The 24,683-nt window shown below is 41.4% G+C and overlaps 1 protein-coding gene across 4 annotated transcripts in view; it reads left to right on the top strand.

Moving 5' to 3' along the window:
• Positions 1-24,683, top strand: part of IL1RAP (interleukin 1 receptor accessory protein) — a 280,512-nt gene that overhangs the window by 239,283 nt on the left and 16,546 nt on the right. For all 4 annotated transcript variants that reach the window (XM_063442792.1, XM_063442790.1, XM_063442791.1 and 1 more), the window contains 4 exons: positions 393-558; positions 10,364-10,435; positions 11,097-11,223; positions 12,719-12,867. In XM_063442792.1, the coding sequence (XP_063298862.1) occupies positions 393-558; positions 10,364-10,435; positions 11,097-11,223; positions 12,719-12,867 (514 nt within the window). The remainder of the gene's footprint in view (positions 1-392; positions 559-10,363; positions 10,436-11,096; positions 11,224-12,718; positions 12,868-24,683) is intronic.

Raw genomic sequence — 24,683 nt, 5'->3', positions numbered from 1 at the left:
TTCTCCATTTTTGTGTTTTCCCATAACGCTGGATGGGCTGTAAACTACTAAACTGTCTTATGAACAAAAATACAGAAAATAGCATGAACCTTATTTTATGGTATGCTACTGACCATAACACAACTTTATAATTTACCCAAAGACAAAACCAGTAAAACAAAAAATGCCCTCCACTACCAAACTAATCATGGCGGATCTACTAAACAACAGTACAGTAAGTAGCCATAATTCCCAACACTGCCATACTAGGGCAACAAAAAAGAAGAAAATAAGTTGGGGTTTTTTAGGTACATTTATTTTAGGTTTTTGTGAGCTTGCATAGCATATTAAATGTTTTTGTGTTGTTTTTTTTTCCTTTCCTATTTTTACTTTTCTTTTTTTTTTTTTATTAGGGTTGTGAGCTAGTGGATGGATTTGTCGGAAGATTTCCAGAAGGCCTCAAGCTAATATTTACAGCTGTAGAGGAACGATTTAAAGGCAACTATACCTGTATTGTAACATATGAGGAAAATGGGAAACTATATAACCTTACTCGGACAAGGAATGTCAAAGTATTTGGTAAGAATAGATTATTATTAATTTAGTCTGTATTTTTACACAATATGATCTACAGCCTTTATCAATACAGTTAAAGGGACACTATAGTCACCTAGACCACTTCAGCTCAATGAAGTGGTCTGGGTGCCGGGTCGCTCAGGTTTCAACCCTGCAGATGCAAACATAGCAGTTTCAGAGAAACTGCTATGTTTACATTGCAGGGTTAAGCCAGCCTCTAGTGGCTGTCTTCCAGACAGCCACTAGAGGTACATCTGCAATGCTGGAGGCATACTATGCCTCCATCGCGCAGAGTGTCCATAGGAAAGCATTGAGAAATGCTTTCTTATGGACACTTTGAATGCGCGCAAAGCACTTGCCACGCATGCGCATTTGGATCCAGTGACGTCGGCAGGGGAGGAGAGGTTACCAGCGCCGAGGGAGCCTGGCGCTGGATTACGGTAAGCTGCTGAATGGGTTTTAACCCATTCAACACCATGGGAAGGGGTCCCTGAGGTTGGGGGCACCCTCAGGGCACTATAGTGTCAGGAAAACCACTTTGTTTTCCTGACACTATAGTGATCCTTTAATGTAGATTATTCTCCCATTATGCTGAGGTAGCCTTCATTCACTGAATCATTATGGAGCGCATACTACTTGTTTGTAAATTAATTAACTTCAGCAGACCGTTAAAAATTGGAAATTATAAATAAATTATTCAAATGATAATGTCCACACAATGCAGCTTCATTTGTATTCTGTCATATCCATTAACAAATTGCCTTACTTTTTATGAGATATTATTTGTTTATTTTTTTTCTTTTAACGGTTTAATGTATTATATGAAAAATGAACACGCAGTGAAGCTGAATTACTTTTTAAAATATGAGTAACATTTTCTTTGTGTTTTACATTATAAATGTCCAGCACATGCTATGGGATTCTGGTATGTGGTTATATGGGTTGCATTTTTTATTTGCGGGGTTAGAAGCTTATGAATTCTTCTTTTTTTGTGGGGAGTACTTGAACATGCTGCAATATGCAGAGCACATAGTCTCCCAGTGTGAAATCGGTTATTGCCAAGTTCTTAAAGAAACTAATGTGATTAGTTAATAGCTTTCAGACCTGGTGAATAAGAAAAATGTGTGCTGTCTAGGGGTACTTTTAATGCATCCCGGACTTAACCACTCTGGGGGGAAAAAAACATTGTGAAGTAGCCGAATATTGTTATAATAATAAAACAAAACAGTCGTCAGGGAACGTCTCTATTCTTGCAAGACCGCTTTTGTTAGATAATGTACAATTATAGATTGATACTTGGTTACCTAATAATCATGGACATATGTTGCATTAGATTAAGTTGTCTTTGGGGAACATGCAACCATACGTATATTCTGCATTCATTCTAAAAAACGCTTTACCGAAAAAAGTTTTAAAGGGCCCGTCACGTCTCTATAAATTACACAATTGAGTAAAACTTGAAAACCACCAAAACATGTATTATCCATTTTTCATGTCATGCTTTGTACTCTTTTATATATATTTTAAATATTTAGTAGATTTAATACCACAGCCAACATTTAGAAGTACAGTATATACTCGAGTATAAGCTGAGTTTTTTAGCACATTTTTTGTGCTGAAAAACCCCAACTCGGCTTATACTCGAGTCAATAGTCTGTATTATGGCAATTTACATTGCCATAATACAGACTGGGGGCTGGCAGAGCTGTAACTTACCTTTCCTGCAGCTCCTGTCAGCTCCCTCCTCCTCCGCGCCGTCCGTTCAGCACCTCTGTCAGCTCCCAGTGTAAATCTCGCGAGAGCCACTTACACTGTGAGCTGACAGAGGAGCTGCACGGACCGGCGCGGAGGAGGAGAGAGCTGACAGGAGCTGTAGGAAAGGTAAGTTACAGCTCTGCCAGCCCCTACAGCCCCCCACCCCCCCACTGAACTGCCAATGCCACTGGACCACCACGGAAGGAGAGCCCCCCTCCCTGCCATGTATCAAGCAGGGAGGGGTGACGAAAAAAAAATTATAATAATAATTAAATAAAAAATAATAATAAGAAATAATAATAAAAAAAAATATTAAAATAATAATAAAATTGCCCACCCCCACCAAGGCTCTGCAACACACACACACTCTGCATTCATACACACACTCTGCATTCATACACACACTCTGCATTCATACACACACTCTGCACACACTACACACACTACACAAACACACACACACTGCATTCACACAAACACACACTCTGCATTCATTATATACACACACTACACACAAACACACACACACTGCATTCATTATATACACACTACACAAACACACACACACACACTGCATTCATTATATACACACACACTGCACTCATATACACACACTGCATTCATTATACACACACTGCAAATAAATATTCAATTAATATATTTTTTTTAGGATCTAATTTTATTTAGAAATTTACCAGTAGCTGCTGCATTTCCCACCCTAGTATTATACTAGAGTCAATAAGTTTTCCCAGTTTTTGGGGTAAAATTAGGGGCCTCGGCTTATATTTGGGTCGGCTTATACTCGAGTATATACGGTATTTTTTTTGGTATTCTCTTCCTCTCGTTTCCATCCTCCACTACCTGTGTTCCCTTGTGGTTATTAACAATCTCCATTTCCACACATTTCCTGTGCCTTTGAGTGATGTGTGGGTAGCTGTGACTGATGTGTAGGTTGCAATGAGGGATGTGTGTGGGACTTTGTTGCTAATGTATGTTGCTTTTAGTGTGCAGTTATGTGTGTTTACTGTGGGTAGTTGTGGTTTATGTTTGTTCATGTGTGTGGGAACCTGTTAGTGATGTGGGTAGCTGTGCCTGAGATTAATGCGCATAGCTGTGTGCATAGCTGTGAGGGATGTGCATAGCTGTGACGGATGTGTGTTGCTGTGTGTGGGTAGCACTAAATAAAAAACATTTTGCCCTCTCCCTCACTCGTATTTGTGCATGTTTCCTATTTCCTGATGGTCTGGTGAGGTCAGGATCTCGACCCTTAGTGGTCCAATGGACAGAGCTTGTGAACTGCACCTTTGGTGCGTGCAGATCACTGTAAATGCTCCTTCAGATCCAGGACCACAAGAGAGCATTTAAAATAACCTGCAGATCACAAGCTCCCTAGCAGTGGTTAGCGGGAGCAGGACTGTCCACAAGGATCTGTTGATATCCCCTACTGGCTTGTGAAGCTGCATGGCGCCCTCTCAGGGCCGGCGCTCCTGTGATATTTCTCGCGTCCATCTCTATGAAGCTATTTGATATCTTCATGGAGTGTGGAAGTCTGTATGCCAACTGAAAGGTGCTTTTGCCTAGTAGTGCCTGAATTAATTAATCATTGTTGTGGCACTAAGAAATCTAGAATTCAACAGTCAATAAAAGTAGTTAAAAGGGCACTAATAATTCCAGGAAAGTGACAGTTTCTTGTTTCCTCACTCCAGTATATGGTATTGCAGCATTTATTGGGGTGAAAATTGCTACAGAGTTACCGTATATACTAGAGTATAAGCCGACCCGAATATAAGCCGAGACCCCTAATTTTACCACAAAAAACTGGGAAAACTTATTGACTTGAGTATAAGCCTACGGTGGGAAATGCAGCAGCTACCGGTAAATTTCTAAATAAAATTAGATCCCAATAAAATTACATTAATTTAATATTTATTTACAGTGTGTGTATATAATGAATGCAGAGTGTGTGTGTGTGTTTGTGTAGTGTGTATATAATGAATGCAGTGTGTGTGTGTGTGTTTGTGTAGTGTGTATATAATGAATGCAGTGTGTGTGTGTTTGTGTGTAGTGTGTGTATATAATGAATGCAGAGTGTGTGTTTGTGTGAATGCAGTGTGTGTGTGTTTGTGTAGTGTGTGTAAACTGGGTGGGGGGGAGGGCATTTTTATTTTATTTATTTTTAATTTAATTTTAATATTTTAATTTTTTTCTAATATTATTTTGATTTTTTTTAATGTATAAAGATTTAAATTTTTTTAATCTGCATAAAATACAGAATAAGAATGATAATTTGCTTTGATGGTTACAGATTTTGGAACAGTATAGACTCATGCACTGCATACATTGATGGGGGGAATAGGGGGACAGGAGGTAGATCTCCAGCCAGGCCCGGACTGGCCATCGGGCAAACCGGGCAAATGCCTGGTGAGCCGCGATGGCCACGGGCCGAGGCCGGGGAGATCCAGCCGGTCTATGCAGGACCGGCACTATCAGAGCGCCGGCCCCGATGTATTGCATGAAGGGCCGGTGGGGAGATCAAAGATCTCCCTCACCGGCCCACATGCTCTCAAACGCGGCTGCTGGCAGAGAGGGAGGGAGACAGCCAGCCTGGAGAGAGGACCCGGCTTTCTCTCGTGAGATCTGGGCCGTTACCATGGCAACCGGCCAGGTCTCGCGAGAGTGAACGCTAGCCCCACAGGCTAGAGTTCACTTACCACGAGGACCACCAGGGAGGCAGGTAAATGCCAATATTGAGTTTTTTCTTTGTTTGTTTTTTTAAAATAAATAGATTATACCCCTCCGCCCCCTTCCAGGCTACAGGTAAGAAGGGAAGGGGGGGGGGGGGGGTATAATATTTTTATTTAAGAAAAATTAAAAAAAAAAAACTCAATATTGGCATTTACCTGCCTCCCCCAATACACAATCCTTGCAAACACACACATCACCCTCACCCAGCACCCAAACGCTCACCCAGCACCCTAACGCTCACCCTGCACCCTCACTCACACAGCACCGTAACACACACACATCACCTTCGCACAGCACCCTAACACATAGCACCCACACACAGCGCTCACACACACACACAGCACCTTCCCACACACACTATACTCCTCACAAATGCACACTACACCCCTCACACACACAGCAGCCCCCAAACACGCTGCACCACTCACACACACACTCACTAGATCTCCTATACGCACTCCTTCACACACACTAGATCCCCTACACACAGAAGCTGCACCACCTACACACACTACATTTCTGACATACACACTCTGGATACCCTATGCACACACTAGATTCCATTTAAGCAAACACATAGTGTCTCCATAAATGGGATACCGTGAGTATCCCAATTATGGAAACCCCTGAGACAAGTTTCAAGCAAACACAACACAAGCATGTTATTAAATTTGCTTGCGCTGTGCAGAACAAATACAGGGCCCTTTTCTCATGCCCTGGAAGAGCATTGAACCAACATGCTCACTTTGAGATGGGGCGTGCTTGTCATTGGGGATGACAAAACACACCCTATCTTGCCCGCCCCCTTTTCAGTGGGCCGCTGTGAATAAAAAATGCCCGGGCCAAATGTTTTTCCCCAGTCCGGCCCTGTCTCCAGCTGTTAGAAAACCACAACTCCCATGATGGCTAGCAATAAGACTGGGGTTCTACAGCTGGGGTTCTACCACTTTTTATTTTAATTTTATTTTTTTGTCTCTCCTCCCTGCTTGATACCTGGCCATGGAGGGGGGGCTATATTATTCCCTGGTGGTCCAGTGGCATTGGCTGTTCAGTGGGGGGGCCGGAGCAAGCTGTTACTTACCTTTGTAGCAGCTCCGTTCAGCTCACAGTGCAAGTCTCGCGGTCTGCTCTGATGGGCGCGGGTCTCGCGAGACTTACACTATGAGCTGACCGAAGCTGCTACAAAGGTAAGTAACAGCTTGCTTCGGTCCCCAACAGGACCGCCGGGCTTGTAATGAGCCTGGCGTTCCTGATCTGTATTATGGCAATATAAATTGCCATAATACAGACAGGGACTCGAGTATGAGCCGAGGGGTGCTTTTTCATCACAAAAAATGTGCCGAAAAACTCTGCTTATACTCGAGTATATACAGTAAGTAAAAAATAAATTAAAAAAAACACACAAAAAAAATACCAATCTTACTTACTACTGCTGTTCTTCCCAGTTAAGATAGGTTTCCTATCCCATGATGCCTTGGGTTGAACATGCATGCTTTGCTTTTTCTTCAGCAGTGCCATACATGCTCATGCACTGTCCTTACAGTTGGGCAATTTTTTTAAACCATTAAAAGTGACATATTACTATAACAAACGATCTTGAATCGACTAAATATGCTTCTCAAAAATGTGCATAAGAGCCAAAAAAAGATAGAATATTCAGAAGCAGAACCTGAGTTATTAAAGGCAGCAAACCTAAAAAGGTGATCTAACAGCCATAGAACTAAAAACCATGATCGAAATGTGTAGAAACTGCCTCACCCATCGGCTAATATGATTACTCTAATGCCCTTGTAAAGTGTAAATTGTCAGGGCACAAAAATAACTTTAGCTTAATGAAGCAGTTTTGGTGTATAGGTCATCCCCCTTCAGTCTCACTGCTCAATTCTCTGCCATTTAGGAGTTAAATCAATTTGTTTGTGCAGCATTAGTCACGCCTCCCTGCAGCTTGAGAACTCGGGGACCACTGCATGGGCTGGAAAAGGCCAGGAGTCCTGAGCTGCCGCAGAGGTACATGGAGATTGGGACATATTGATATTAAACAGTGCCTCTATCAGTGATCAACATAATCCGATATACACTTTCCTAGCACTGGGACCAGGATGACTCAGTAGTTGAAAATAAACCAACAAAACTTTACTTGCAGCTTGGTAGAACAATAATGGTGATTCAACATCCACTAGTAAGAGTGCCACTCCAAGATAATGGAGCAGCCTATACCCCCCAACACAGATTACACAGCTCCCTATATCCACCCCAGGTAACACAGCAAGCACCCTATATCCCTCCACTCCCAGATAATACAGCACCCTATATCAACCCCAGATAATACAGCTACCTATATCCCTCCACTCCAGGATAAAACAGCACCCTACATCCTTCCACTCCCAGATAATACAGCTCCTTATATCCCTCCACTCCCAGATAATACAGCTCCCTATATCCCTCCACTCCCAGATAATACAGCTCCCTATATCCCTCCATTCCCAGATAATACAGCTCCCTATATCCACCCCAGATAATACAGCTCCCTATATCCCTCCACTCCAGGATAAAACAGCTCCCTACATCCTTCCACTCCCAGATAATACAGCTCCTTATATCCCTCCACTCCCAGATAATACAGCTCCCTATATCCCTCCACTCCCAGATAACACAGCACCCTATATCCCTCCACTCCCAGATAACACAGCACCCTATACCCCTCCACTCCCAGATAATATTGCTCCCTATATCCACCCCAGATAATACAGCTACCTATATCCCTCCACTCCCAGATAATACAGCTCCCTAAACCCACCCCAGATAATACGGCTACCTATATCCCTCCACTCTCAGATACAACAGCACCATGTATCCCGCCACTCCCCGATAAAACAGTACCATGTATTCCTCCACTCCCCGATAAACAAGCTCCCTGTATCCCTCCACTCCCAGATAATACAGTACCCTATATCCACCCCAGATAATACCTATGTCCCTCTACTCCCAGATAAAACAGCACCCTTTATCCCTCCACTCCCAGATAATACAGCTCCCTATATCCCTCCACTCCCAGATAATACAGCTCCCTATGTCCCTCCACTCCCAGATAAAACAGCACCCTATATCCCTCCACTCCCAGATAATACAGATCCCTATATCCCTCCACTCCCAGATAAAACAGCATCCTTTATGCCTCCACTCCCAGATAATACAGCTACATATATCCCTCCACTCCCAGATAATACAGCTCCCTTTCATAAATTAAAGTACAACTAGTGGGGGGGCGGGACCAACTCACGATCGCGGTGGTCGCATATCCGCGGAGCTCTATTGACTAAGCATGATAAAGCCTTAAAAAGGGATCCTTTTTGGAGCTCAAATCACCCTAATCAAAGCCGACAGTATCTGCAAGCATATGGGGCGAAAGAACAAAAAAAACGAGGCCTGACCGGGTTCTCACCTGACATTAGCGAGCTCTTTAGAAGGCCGCATGGTGTGAGTGGGCCAGACATGGCGGACGTGCTGGATGATTTCTCCAACGTCTCGGATGAGCTCACCATGCATAACTCAGCTGCCTGGGCTTCCAGGGACCCCCCAGGCCACCTGCGGAGGCAGCAAACTGCTCAACCCCGATTACCACGGCCATCCTCCCTAACCTTCTGGCTGACCTCCGACATATCCCAAGTCCTGGAGGATGTCCGGGGGTTCACTGGCTGCTTAGCCAAAATGGAACAAACGGTGGAAGAGCATACCCCCCAAATCTCAGACCTGCAGAAGCAAGTGAGGGACCTCACCACAGCTCAGATGAACTTAGACAGCCAGCTAGCAGCTCTAGAGGATAAGAGGAAGTGGAAACACCTGAAGATCAGAGGTATATCTGACGCCACCACCATGACAGAGATGCCACACTTCCTACGTAGGTTGTTTATGGCATTATTACCCCCTAAAATAGCAAAGGGTATACAGCTGGATGGCATGTTTCGCCTACCCAAGTCTCAGTCCATTTAACCTCTTGATTAAATTTCAAAACGGACAAGACAGAGCAGCCATCTTACAAGGCACTAGGGGGAAGACACCATACCACTTTGACCTCTCTCGCTCAACACTACAGTGGAAGAAGTCACTGAGACCCCTGACATCCACGCTCACGTCCCACGGCCTGAAGTATCGATGGGGCACGTTGCGTACGCTGCTATTCCAGCACAATGGTGCAGAATCACAGAAGCATCTGAAATGGACGCTATCCTGTCCTCCCTGGGACCTGGCCATATCGCTCGACCCACTACCACCACCTGGAATCCCGCTACCGCAGTACCGTTCACTCTGGCATCCCGAGGAGCAGCAGACATACCTACCACCTGAAAACAGCAATGTTGGTGCTAGGACTTGTCCCCTATCTCCTCCTTTTAAGTTGTTTTTGTTCATGCTTTAGTTCTGTTCAAATGTTGTACTACACTTAGGGCTCACTCTCCCTATACTGCCCACAGCAGAACGGCCGTACTGGTCAAAACCGGGCAAGACGAGACCCAATTGCCTCCCTTGACTACGGCCATCCCTGCTCCCAGCTCCGATATATTTGACCCGCGTACATAACAGTAGATGCCCCACTTACCATCTTTATGCGCCATAGCAAGTTATCCAATTTTGTTGATTGTCCCTCAAGGTTCATCTGTCCTATAACCATCCTGCACCACAGTTGTCACACTCACAAGCCCTCGCCTTAAGTTACCCTGGGCTCACTACCTAGACACCACAGAGGTCCACAACTCGGTAGGAAGCAGGTATACTAGTAAGAAATTCACATGGTTTCTGTTATTAGTTTCACACCAACACCATCTACCTTTTGCAACTCACGCTCGTAAGTCACGCCTGCAGCTAATGCAAAGGAATTACATGCCGTTAGACCACACAGAATTTATAATATAATCGGTAACACGTTAACTGTTCTCATAAAAAAGTGCCAATATCTAAACTGCCACACTACTGTTTATCAATGCTGTATCATGTTGAAGCCTGTCGCTTTCGTGGCAAGACAAGCTTGTGTTATTACCTGTGCACAACAAAAATAGAGAATAAAAAAAAGAAAAAGTTCAGCTAGTGCTGAACTATGTATACTTTCAATTTAATACTCTTTGTACTCCAGCTGAATGTTTGTACCACGGGGGATTGAAAGAGTTTCCTGTTGCAGCTATGAATCTTGGGGATTAGGACTAGTGCAGGAACTACAAAATTAAATATCTTTTCAATTTCATTTTTATATTTTTTGTTTACATGTTGCATGACATAATAGATTTCTGTAGTGAATAGAAATATGTATTTATTTCAGCTTCTCCGACACGTGCACGACCACCTTCTATGACATCCCCAAACAATAAAACTACTTATTCATTTGCACCAGGTATGTAAACTGTTATGTTTGTCTTCACAATTTATGATTTCAATTGCATACCCTTTATTTTAATATTTTTTTTATTTGCTTATTTACCTGTATTGCACAATACGTATAAAATACGTATAATATAAAATATGAGATGGCACTTAAAATGAACAAGGCAGCACTTGTACAGGCTTGCCCATCAGAAAATGACAATAAGGCTAGTGTACAGTAAAAAATTTCATTATACAGTGCAGACGTACCTAGGCCCATTGGAATCTGGGGCGGAAACTTAAGCAGAAGAACTGCACTGACAGCCTCTCCCACTCCCACTTGAGTGTTTATCTTGGTGTCATACGGGGAGCGAGCACTCGCAAGCCAGCAGTGAGACATAGAATGTAGACACAACGACCCTGGAGTGGCAACAAGGCTAAGAGCCCAACCACTTGGCAAGCCTTTTTAGTCAGGCTTGAGTTGAAATCTTGCCATATCACTCCTTGGTGACTAATAATGGTACACCTTCAGCTTTAAAAAGATTTTGATAATCCATTCATAGTTTTATATTTATATAGTTTTATGTGTCAATCTAGCAATGTGTTTAGGGGTATGTCACTCGTGCTAAATTGGTTTCAGCATTAAGAGCCTGCTGATAATTGTGTACTTTCAACACCAATATTTTCTTTAGGTGAAGAGATGCTACTACCTTGCAACGTTGACTTCAGTTTCATAAAGAATTCACACACTGATATTTGGTGGTTGATTGATGGAAAGAATGCTGAAAATACTGACCCAAAAATAAATATTACTGCAAGGTACCAATTTAGTATTGATGATGTTTTAAGACACTGTACGTCAACACCTGAGAACCACTAATAAAAGTGTCGGCAATGTCTTAATGGAACAATAGACCATCAGTTTATATTAAACTATTCTTAAATGTTTGATATTAAACCAGGGTACAATTCTTGGAATCCGTGAATAAGTGACAATATAGCTCTGCTTCACACCATAAAAAAAAGTGAGCAGTGATTGGTTGAGAGTGTCAGCTGAACGCTCTCGGCAAATCAGTACACAGTCCCTGGTATGACTTGGTAGGGCGCAAGGTGTAAAAAATAGCTCCACCTTCAGTATATTGTAATTGGAGGCCAGGCTTCAGGCTGCTGGAGACTGAGAATCTCTACTAAATGTTGACTAGTAGTAGTGATGTGAAACCTGGTGCACACACACTCCAGGAACCGTTGAAGTGCTTATGATGCCTAAATTGTTACTTAAAATAGCAAAGAGCTGTAAATATGGACTCCATACTTGTAAGGTGACCAGGCTTAGTGGGGTGGTGTAACAATTGTTCCTGGACATGCTCTAACTTCAAAATAGAAAAACTCATTCTGTTTTTAGATGATGGTTTGTCCCTTATTAGCCTAATATCTCTTTTGTTCAGCTATCCATTTTTGACCTGGCCTCATTTTCAAATCGTTTCACTTAAAGCCCAGTTTCTGCTTTAACCCCTTAAGGACACATGACATGTGTGACATGTTATGATTCCCTTTTATTCCAGAAGTTTGGTCCTTAAGGGGTTAAAGATAATAGTCACTTGGATAATACAAATGGGTAGGTCTACACTATCCATCCCATCGTGGATAACAATGGTGCGCAGGTTCTCAGTGATTAGCAACGTAGAATTGTTGATGCAACATCAGGACCTGCAATCTTAATGGCATCAGTGTTCCATCGTTTGCTCGTGATGCTATGCATATATTTATTATATATTTAATACATCACATAAACTGGTGACCGGTTTGATTAATCTGGAATACAGAATAGAATTCACAGCTATGTAGAACCGCACCAATCACACAGTATTAAGTGCAGGGATAATTACTGTGGTTTATAGGAAGACCTTATTTAAGGAGTTAATAAAATTGAAAACTCTACTAATTACAGTTGATAAAGAGGATCTTAACCTTAAGTGTTTAAAAAAAAAAATGGCAAGCAGTATTCAAGTTCTCTTTTACCATTATTACACATATTATTTTACTATAAATAAGTAATGCAAACAAATGTATGTTGTCTTCTATTTGCAGTGCATATGCCTCATTTGTGGTTTTGTAATTAAAAAAGGTGCAAATTGTACTTAATTGATGTATACATTTTTAGAAACCGTAGTGATTTTTTTGACGGTTTTGTTTCAAGCTATTTAACTTTTAGAATTGAAAAGAATAAATGAGTCCCTTTGAGTTTGCGATCTATCAGTGTTCGATTTTTTTTAATTTTTTTTTAATATATATATATATATTTTTTTATATTTAGCGTTGTTACATCCTCTGTTGGAGATAAGACCATCACAAAGTTCTTGAACATAAAAAGTATAACCCCTGATGATATAAAGCGCAACTATACCTGTATTGCAAGCAATACACTCGGGACGATCTCAAGACAAGCTCTTGTTAAAGAGAAAGGTAACCGAAATTGGCCCAAATATGTCTTTGCTTTGGCTGTATGTTAATCAAAAACAATGAACTTGTTCATGTGTATAATAGTTATACTGGTTTACATCTTTCTTTTCATCATTTCGGTTTCTCTTTTGCAACATTACTGCTTTTACATGTGTTTTGAAAATACATCACTGTGTTGTCATTTGAAAAAACAAGATATTTAATTAGACCTTAATAAATGCATTGTCTTTTATCTGTCTTTTATCAGGAACAGAATCTATAAGAAGTTGTATTTCTGTAGCAGTGTTTTCTATTGTATTGCACACTTAAACAAAAACAAAAAAATAATATATATATATATATATATATATATATATGTGTGTGTGTGTGTGTGTGTATTTTTATTTTTATTTAGGACTGTGAAGGGTAATTTAGCTAATTTCCAAACAAAAACTGCTTTTCAAAACCGTTTTAAAACTGTAAATGACTTGTAGAGTAAATGCTAATTTGAGACCGTGCATTATTGATCTTGTTGGGTTACACTTTGTAAATGACAGGTCATTTTGGCTAGCTTGTGTGCTGTTCCCTAGGGTGACCTCAAAATTGCCATTGGCCACGAGTAATGTAGAACGTTACATTTAGAAATGTAAATTGACATTCAAGTCTCATTTAAGACTGGGCATGTGAAAATATATTTACATTAATCACAGCAGGGTAAACCATAGGATTTTCTTTTCTCTATTGTTTAAAGGGGATCTTTCACTTTTATGGGAATTACATCATTCAATACAACATTGAAAATCACCTGTTACTTGTGTATAGAATTTTTTTAGTCTTTTAAATGTATAGTAAAGCAATACTCCGATTAAAAAAAAAAAATTAAAAAAATCCACATACAACTTTAATATCATGTTTTAAAAATAGGATTAAAAGCAGTTAAACTTACCTTTATCCCATATTTGATCATCCAGACTCTTTATTGCAACCCAACCAATAACAATCTCAGTGAAGTCATGAATACTGATGATTTATGTCCACTCAGATGCTTCTCACTACTTTCCATTAGTGATAGAGAAACATCATAGGAAGCACTTACATCTTATCTGAACTACAATTTAAAACAGTTAGGGCTGTTCCTCCCCCCAACCCCCCTGCTGTCTGGTTGACAGGTTTAGGTGTTACTAAAAGGGACAATTTTGTCTTTGAATTGGGACTTTTATCCAATAAGCCAGCGTGAAAATGTAGTGAACTCCTACAGGAAGCTGAAATACTTTAGGGGACTGAAGTGTCCTTTTAACGATTTAGCAAATGATTTCACAATCCAGTTCAGGCACAGCCACAACACACATTGTAACCAAAGAGGAGAAATTGAAAACATTGATTCATATCTCCTCTGGGTATGCTTTTTCTATGCTGATTACCAGTTGCTAAGCGCAGAGCTTTTGACAATACAGTATGATAGACCTGCCCAGTTGCATGAGTTGTTGATTTCTAGATTTCATTTCATTATTCACATCTCTAAATTAAAGCTAAATTTTTCATACTTACCATAACTTTCTTTTCCTGATCATTATTCGTGGCAGCATTTACTCATGGGTTAGCTCCTCCCCTCACAGAAGAAAGGACAGGAAATAGAACTCTGAAACTGGTATAAATAGATCCTCCTCCTCCTTCCATTAGGCAGTCTTTGTAATTAGCTTCAAAATTCTCATAGTAGATGGGTGGGAATGTAATGCTACCATGTATAATAAGAAAAAGAAAATCACTGTACGTATGAAGCCATTTTCCTTATTCCTTTTCAAACATGACAGCATCTACTTATGAGTAATATCCATACAGTGTATATAGTGGGAGGAAGAGCGGTCAAATACAGCTAATAGTTGCAAAGACCTAATAAGCCTTATCAAATAGTAATGAATAGGACATTGTCATAATATCTGCTCAGGCACGTACTTCATAGGCTGCTGGTCAGCAACTCCCTGGTAGTCCAATGTAGGGAATAATCTTGGAGAATTATAGTATCCGGTAGGATTTATGGTTATGATAACCAAACCTATAGAAGAAACAACTCTAGACTAATACCTCCTGTAAGAAATGTCAAACTTCTGTAAGAAATGAGACCCCTATCTTACATCTGTCTAGCTGTGGATTATAATAATAAAATAGATTAGAGTAATGTCCTTCTCAAGTGTAGATAATAAAAACTAAACGAATGTCACTTTGAAAATCAGAACCTTGTCAAAGGCCAGACACCAGGCTGGAACAAGCCTTGAAATGCCAGACACTGTTAAATGAAATGGGTTATACCCTGCTATCAAATATGGAGAAGCAAGTAAACTAAAAACCCCACTGTGCTCTTGAACTATGTATTTGCTAATGACAGACTTTTTACTGTTTCGTCAATAACACAAATAGCAGCTATTACTAGGCAAAGGCAAGAAGGAGCACATCATTCAGATAGTAGTGACAGAATACCAGGATGAACCATAAAAATTGTGGCAACTACTAATTCTAAGTAGAAAATGTAGGCCAACAGCATCAGGACATATGTTCAATGATAACAAATGTTACTGTAAATAGTACAAACCATGCCAAACATTACAATCAAAATGACTAGAGACTGTTGATCAGTATAATTAGGTAATATTTAATTAGTAAGACACAATGAAAAGATGATGACCAGTGGCACAGGATAAATTGTGGCAACAGACACATAAATAGGCAGATATGCCAAAGATGTTAAATTATTGTTCTGAGAACAAAACAACCAAATACTTAAAATGACCTCTTTAGATAGGGATGAAGGACTTACAGTAGAGCCTATGGTTATTTTAAGATCCTTGTGCAGCTTGTATTATCGCGAGTGAAATTAGCATATAAACATATAATTAACAAATATTATAACAATAGAATATCCGGAATGAACTTATACAGATCTAGGTACAAAGACCATGTGAAAATATCAGCTATATGTTTGTCACGAACAAGCTACATTATTATGACTCCGCAGCTTAAAGCGACATATTGACTGGTAAGTCCAGATAGTAGGAAGCCTAGAAAAATCCATTTAAGCATCCAGCCAGAAGCAGCAGGCCTTCATGTTCAGGGATTTCCCTTATTGTTCTGGTATCAATGGGAATATTTAAAGGGACACTATAGTCACCAAAACAACTTTAGTTTATTGAAGCAGTTTGGGTGTATAGATCATGCACCTGTAGTTTTACTGCTCAATTCACTGCCATTTAGAAGGTAAATCACTTTCGTTTCTGCTTATGCAGCCCTAGCTAGGCCTCTCCTGGCTGTGATTGATGCAACCTGAATGAAAACAAATTAGTTTCATTTCAATCCTATGTACCTAGCTATAAATGTTTTTAACATTTTAATTACACACAAGAAGCTCCTGCTGGGTCTAGCAAGCTATTAACAGAGCAGGAGATGAGAATTTCTAAGTTAACCCCTTCCCGACCGCGGACGTATCAGGTACGTCCGATAAAATAACTGTCATTAAGGACCGCAGACGTACCTGATACGTCTGCGGCAAATTTGATCATGATCGCTCCCAGCCACTCTGGTATTGCAGCGATGCCTCAATGCCGAGACATTGTGCAATACCTCTCCTTACTGCCGCGCGTCTGGTGATCGCTCCCCCCGGAGCAATCACTTCCGGGTTGCTCGATGAGGCGCCCGGCAGTAAATCAGAGCATCGCAAGCCACCAGGCAGGCTTGGCTTCCAATGCTCCGCTTGTGCTGAGTGCTTCGAGGGATCGAGGCACTCAGTGAAGAAAATGTAAGAAATCATTTTTAAAAATGTAAAATATATATATATTAACTTTTAATTTTTATTTATTTTGTTAACATTTGCAGATCAGTTTTTTTTGGGGGGGGGTTTGGTTACGTTTACCTTATTTGTGGGGCGCATGGGTGTACGCAGGAGGCCTTGCAGAAAACAACCTGGAGTGTTGTCTTGCAATAACCAACAACAGGCTCTCCTAAATAGTCAAAAAGCAACGTGTGTGTAAAAATGAAAATTGAAAAATTATCAGCACACACTTTCTCCAGTTTGTTTGGGCTAAAACGGTTGCATCAAAGGCATCAAAGCACTCCTTATACAATACCTTGGGGTATCTACGTTTCAAATGTATACACTTTCATGGCAATAAATAAAGCTGGGGTATGTGATAAGCCCCAAACTAAAGATAGACCTGTCAGAAGAAATACTCTCAATTTCAACTTAAATTACAAGTCATACAATTGTAACTGAACCTTCCCAAAATCCTGGCAAACCTATGCATGGGGAGCATCTGTGTACTCAGGAGGCCTTGCAGAAAACAACCTGGAGTGTTCTTGCAATAACAAATAGGCTCTCTTAAAACAGTCAAAAAGCAATGTGTGTGTAAAAATGAAACTTGAAAAATTACCACCACATGTTTTCTCCAATTTTTTGACTAAAACGATTGCATCAAAGGCATCAAAACACTCCATATACAATACCGTGGGGTGTCAACTTTTCAAATATATGCACGCTCATAGCAAGAAAATAAATTGGGATATCTAAAAAGGCCCCCAAAAAGATGTGTGCCCAAATGGGACATGGGTGAATGATGACCAGCTGTGAAAATTCCAAGTTGGAAAACTGGAATGCGCACCTGTAGAATATTGCATATTCTATGTTTCTATTGATTATATATATGGATGTGTGGCTTGACATAAGTAACATATGGTATAAGTCACAAGGTTTTCTTGTATGAGAGCTCTGGAATGTAAGTTGGGGGTTTTGTCCTTATATGGCTAGAGTTATAATCTGACATCATTATGGTATATCTATATAGTAACTGAACACAAGGTCTCTCGCTCTCTTGGCTCTCTGGTTCTTTCTTGATGGAAAGATGTAAGGATGTAACTCTCCCGTCAGGAGTCCAGCAATTACCATCTGCTGTTGAATGTCTATTATCCTGTAACATCCTTTGTTGTTTTATGTTTCAGTAACCTCAAATAAGGTATTTTAGCCCCCAGAGAACCCGACTCACCTGTGCATGGGTGGTATCACTGTACTCAGGAGATGTTGCTGAACACATATTGGGGTGTTCTTTGGCAGTAACCCTTAACCCCTTAAGGACACATGACGGATATATTCCGTCATGATTCCATTTTATTTAAAAAGTGTCCTTAAGGGGTTAAAGTTCTCAGTACATGTGTTCTCCGTGCATGTATTCTTAGATTGCTATGTGTGTCAAAAAATATATATATTTGTTTTTCTTTCTCAATTTGGCATAGATTAATGGTAAAATGGTTGCATGAAAAGAGTCAACATACCCCAAGTTTAATACCTTAGGTTGTCTTCTTTTAAAAAATATATACATTTGACTCCCATCCCCGAGGTGTGGGCAACCCACACCAAAATCTCTCTGGAGAGATCCATGTTCACCCTAACCAAGTTCTCTTACCCTGGTTACACCCCCCCCTCCTTAACCCTCCTCAGGAGAAGTCAGAATCAAACCACTCTTATGTCCACTCTCCGCTTGCCCCCTGGCAACTACTAGAAAGAAACCCCACACAAGAGGTACAATACACCTTGGCCCAGCATCACAACCCCAACAAATGTCTATAACACTAAGGACCCACAACACACGTGGGCTGAACCATCCACATAAACGCCGCATCCTCTTAGAAGAGGCAAAACAAGATAAAATAGATATCCTATGCATCCAGGAAACACATTTTGTGACCAATAGAGTCCCCAAATTTGGACATCAGGACTACCCGACTCAATTCCACGCCACACACTCCTCCAAATCAAAGGGAGTGTCGCTCCTAATACACAAATCTGTGACGTTTGAACTATTACACATAAAGAAAGACACACAAGGGAGATTCTTAATACTGCACTGTATGATAAACAACACTGAATACGTGGTGGCTGGTATATATAGTCCCAACACGAATCAAAGACAATTCCTACAAAAAATCTTGAACAAACTCCCTGACCAGACAACCGGAATGACAATAGTCTGTGGAGACCTAAACCATGTGCTGGACTCCCGCATGGACACAACACTCCCCGACCTCTCCCCACGACACACCACGACCGGTTCACAGAGCAAGGCCATACTCAAGCTAATGACGGAACACAACATGCACGACGCATGGCGCATACTTCATCCAGTTGGAAAAGAGTTTACATATTATTCACAAGTCCACAAGTCATTCTCTAGAATAGATCACATACTAGTATCGGGACCACTGACACCGGAAATCATGCACTGCGAAATAGGCGATATAGTGTGGTCTGACCACGCGCCACTTACAATCACAATAAGAGGCACCTTTTCACACAGGGGGCGGGCGCCTTGGCGCCTTAATGACTCCCTCCTGCATGACCCTGCTTTCCTCACACAAGTCACACAACACCTGGAACAATACTTCCAAACTAACAATACCCCAGGCCTCTCACCCACCACATTATGGCAAGCACACAAACCGACCATAAGGGGACTCATAATAAGCAGGGCCTCATATATTAAACGTACAGCGAACAAAGAATATCTGACTCTGCTGCGTACAGTTAGAGATGCTAAAGCAGCACACGCGATCAGTCCGGATGCATCCCACATCACAACGATCACGACTGCCACACAACGCCTGAACGACATCCATATAGCTAAAACGTCCTATACAATGCAACGCCTAAAACTGAGACAATACTCCCAAGGTAACAAAGCGGGGAAGGTTCTAGCTGCATTGCTAAGGAAGAAACAAGCCCAATCCAAGATTCCCTTCCTCTTTTCCACCAAGGGAGATAAAATTTACAACCCCCAAGACATACAAGACGAAATGGCCAAGTTCTATCACAATCTATATAATTTACAACAAGACAGTAAAACCCACCAGCCCACAGATTCGGACATTGATAAGTTCTTAAAGCTTGCGAACCTGCCATCACTGACACAGCAACAAAAAGACATAATACAGACACCCATAACCACACAAGAAATAATACAAACAATAGCATCCTTGCCCGCCGGGAAATCCCCGGGTCCAGATGGCCTAACGAACCACTACTACAAAACATTCTCTAAGATTCTAGCACCCCACATGACCCCAGTATACAACCACATCATATCAACTGGGACAATGCCAAAAGAAATGCTTATGGCACACGTAGTAACACTTCCCAAACCAGGGAAACCGCCCAACAAAAGCCAAAACCTGCGCCCGATCTCACTCCTCAACACGGACACTAAAATAATAGCTAAAATATTCGCCAACAGGTTGGCTCCAATCATACCAACACTCGTCCACGCAGACCAGGTGGGGTTTGTGAGCGGGCGCCAGGGGTCGGATGGGGTAAGGAAGGTGCTGGATTTGCTGGATGGGCTGCGGGGGGGAAGTGAGCCAAGCGTATTAGTATCACTAGACGCTGAAAAAGCTTTTGATCGCCTCCACTGGCCCTTCCTCCACGCAGTCCTCGGGAGATTTGGATTCCCCCCACAATTTACTGCGCTCATACACGCGCTGTACTCCTGCCCCTCGGCGCAGGTGGTGAACGGGGGTTTTTCCTCAGACAGCTTCCGTATAACCAATGGTTCCCGTCAGGGCTGCCCCCTATCCCCGATATTGTACATACTCGCTCTAGAACCCCTCACACAATTAATTAGGAACGATTCAAGAATACAGGGCATCAAAGTAAAAAACAAAGAATACAAACTTACACTATTCGCAGATGACATTCTCCTTACGCTACAACACCCCCAGAACTCCTTAACCAGATTACACCAGCTGATCCTCCAATATGGAAATTGTTCATATTACAAATTAAACATATCTAAGACTCAGGCTATGGGAATTCACATCCCACATCAGAGATGGTTCACCTTAAAGCGTCGTTTGCATATGAATGGCGCACAGACCATCTCAAATTCCTAGGAATAGCCCTGACAAAAAACTCTAGCAAGTATCCACAAAGCAAATTACACGCCACTTCTAACAGAACTCAAAACTCTCATACACAGCTGGAAGGGGAAAGTCATCTCGTGGGTGGGCAGGATCGCAGCAGCGAAAATGTTACTCCTCCCGAGAATACAATACCTGTTTAGGACCATCCCCCTAGCAGTCCCCAAAAGCTTTCTCTGCGACCTACAGAAAGTAATTAATACGTTCATATTGAACAACGCTAGACCTAGGATTGCAAAAGCTACCCTCTATAAATCATTCCCACTGGGAGGCATGGGTCTGCCGAATATTACCAACTATTATAAAGCGTCCATCCTAGGCCAAATGTTGGCGGTAGGTGGCAGCCCCAGTCCCCCACAATGGGTGCGCCTAGAAGCGTTCTACACAAATGACTTTACTATAGCTACCCTGGCCTGGATGTCTAGGAAATTACGCCCAAAATTCAAGGATGTCCTCCCCACAACAAAACTCACACTACATATCTGGGACCAATTCGCGGATGCATATATTACCAAAGGAGGTACCTCACTAGCAATGCCCCTGGAAACACTAGCACTAATCATCCCAGGATTCAACTTCCAGTCGTGGGGCACTCACGGCGTCACACACCTCTTACACTTATGCCAAGGCCCAGCACTGAAATCATTTGCTGACCTCCAAACACAGTTTGGGGTACCTAGCAAGGCACTCTTCTCGTATATGCAAATTAAGTCATGGCTTAAAACGCAAACGATTTGCTCTTATAACTCTGTAAATGGTCTACAGCTGGCGGAGGTGGAAAAAATAAGCCTGAACCTAAAACCTCGCAGGAAATTGATATCCCTGGCCTATGCCAGCTATGATGCTACTGTAGGAGCCCCAACCCACACATTTACAAAAGCTTGGGACCGGGACGTAGGCTACTCACTCACCGAAAGTCAATGGGCTACAGTGTTTAGGGCACATAAAAACTTCTCATTGTGCGCCTCCCATATGGAGACCACGCGAAAGATAGTATACAGATGGTACATGGTACCGGTACGGCTTAGGAAAGGTAACCCGAAAGCATCAGACACATGCTGGCGATGCTCAAGTGCCAAAGGATCTATGCTACACATCTGGTGGTCATGCCCAGTACTACAGGAATACTGGTCAAGCATAGCAACTCTTATACGGAAGAGCACGGGAGTTAATCTCCAACAATCCCCCGAAATCTACCTACTACAATTACTGCCAAACGATCTGCTTAAAACCCAAACATACCTTATTTACCACATAATAGTAGCGGCCCTCCAAACAATAAGCAGACATTGGCGCGACCCGAAGCCACCAAAAACAACCGAATGCATCACAGCAATCCAGACGACTAAAAGTTATGAAACAATGGCGCGAAGTAGCGCACCACAAAAATCATTTATAAAGGCAGCCTGGGCACTCTGGGAGAAGCATATGGCAACCACATAAGCAGATCCCCCAGACCTCCATACTGTGGTAAAGCCTCAAAAACAAACAAGGCGAGAGATCCACTCCGACAGCTGAGACCATCAAAATGACAAACACTGTGTGTAACCCTAACAAGGCATGGAGCACAACCATGAACAGGGCTGAAAAATTGTACATTAGACGAGTATCTGTGCGGGGAAATCACTCTCTATACCTACCCACATCATAAAACTTAAATAACACACCTGTTATTGCTCAGTGGAATGACTTCGCCTTTCCTGTACCCCTTTACCCTCCCATCCTTAACCTCCTCCCCCTTCAAAGTTACATTGATAAACACATCAACTAAATATTAAAAACAATGACATGCATTCTGTATTATGCAACTAAAGTGAACTTTGTCGCCACATGCAACATTCCTTGTGATACCCTGTATGCATATGTTTGTTGATGTAATAAAATGCAAATAAAAAAAAATATATATATATATACATTTGAAGGGTTATTCAGGGATTCCTGACAGATATGTTACAATGTAATTTTGAAAAAAACTGGTTTGGAAATAGCAAAGTGTTACTTGTACTTATAGCCCTATAACTTGCAGGCTAAGAACATGTTAACATTGGGTATTTCTAAACTCAGGAAAAACTTTTGAAACTATTTATCACAGGTGTTTTTTGGCGATTGTAGATGAGTAACAGATTTTGGGGGTCAAAGTTAGAAAAGGTGTGTGTTGTAATTTTATTTTTTTTATCCTATTTTATAGTTTTGTTTTTATAGTAAATTATGATATGATGAAAATAATGGTATCTTTAGAAAGACCATTTAATGTCGAGAATATATAATATGTGTGCGTACAGTAAATGAGTAAGTGGAAAATTACAGTTAAACACAAACACTACAGAAATTTAAAATGAGCCCTGGTCCTTAACGGTAAGAAAATTGAAAAACGTTGACTTCACAAGAAGTGTTTAGGAAGGCTGTGCAAGTCACATGCTGGGAGGGGTGTCTAGTGTTGTATAAACAAAGTAATTTAACTTCTAAATGGCCAATAATTGAGGATTGAGACTGCATGGGGCATGATCTATACAGCAAAACAGCATCATTAACACCTTAAGGACCAAACTTCTGGAATTTCATGTCATGTGTCCTTAAGGGGTTAAGCTAAAGTTGTTTTGGTGACTATAGTGTCCCTTTAATGAAAGATTAAACCTGGTAGAATGGTCTGGGGACTGAAGTGACTGGCAATTAAGACATTTGTAATACCCAGCATCAATATTACATGGAGAATATGTGCCTAAGGGAACAAACTTACTGCAGAAAGGATTTATACTGTACCCCCTGACAAATTTACAACTGGGTAATCCCTGGGAATTCTGATCCTTAACCCCTTGAGAACAAAGAGCATATCATCCCTGACACCCATTAAAGGGATTACCAAACATAAGGTCCCCGAGTGATCAAACCGCAGAATACTGAATATAACAAATAGCATATTCTCTCAATTATACAGATTATTCTTTAGAAAATTTAACCAATGCCAGGCACTGAGCTTGAAACCGTAATAAAATGATAAGCCAGATAAAGAGTAGTGAATTTTGCTTCAGAGTAGTATCCTGCAGAAATACAAAAGGATTAGTAAAGTTGTGACCAAACCGCTAGTATTTACAAGTTTTAAATCAAAGTCAAATTTCAGTTGACAACGTAAAGCATTCCAATGAAACCAATCATGGAATTGCTTCAGAGAGTTAAAGGGACACTGTAGGCACCCAGACCACTTCGGCTCTTTGGAGTCTGGGTCCTGTGACCATTTTGCGCTTAGTGCTGCAATGTAAAACATTGCAGTTCCAGAGAACTGCAATGTTTACATTGCAGCTCTAAGTCTGCCCTCTGTGGCTGTCTAACAAACACAGACTAGAGGGCTTCCCAAATCCAAACCGTTTTTTGGTCGGTTATCTGACGCTGGATGTCTTCACGGACCTCCAGCTTCAGATTTTCCCCATAGGAAAGCCGCGCATGCGCATTAGGTCTTCGCTGATGGCAGCGGGGGAGGAGCATGGGTGGAGCTTGACCCAATGCCGAGGGACATTGGCACTGGGTTCATGTATGTGGCTGAAGGGGGAACCTATTAACCCTATAGTGCCAGAAAAACTGCTTTTTTCCTGGCACTATAGGGATCCCTTTAACTGCTCATGGGTGCCAATAAATAGCCTAAGGTGTGCACCTGCAATCAGCAAGATGTACAATCTGCTATATACACAAAGCTTAAACACTGCCTTCAAACTTAAAAACATTCTTGATCAATGAGGACATGATGCCTGTCAATAGAAATACTCTGGTAGCAACTTCTCTCAGGGATGTGCATAGGTGCACACATAAAGCACTATTAACTGTTATCGAAAATAACCAGCCTCCATTTTGGAAAGCAGGTCTCCTTCTCTCCAGTGGGAGGAGTACCCAGACAGGTT

The sequence above is a fragment of the Pelobates fuscus genome, chromosome 2, assembly GCF_036172605.1.
Source record: "Pelobates fuscus isolate aPelFus1 chromosome 2, aPelFus1.pri, whole genome shotgun sequence".
Taxonomy (NCBI): Eukaryota; Metazoa; Chordata; class Amphibia; order Anura; family Pelobatidae; genus Pelobates; species Pelobates fuscus.
Note: the sequence above shows the minus strand (reverse complement) of the source record. Positions and strands in the feature narration are given on the sequence as shown.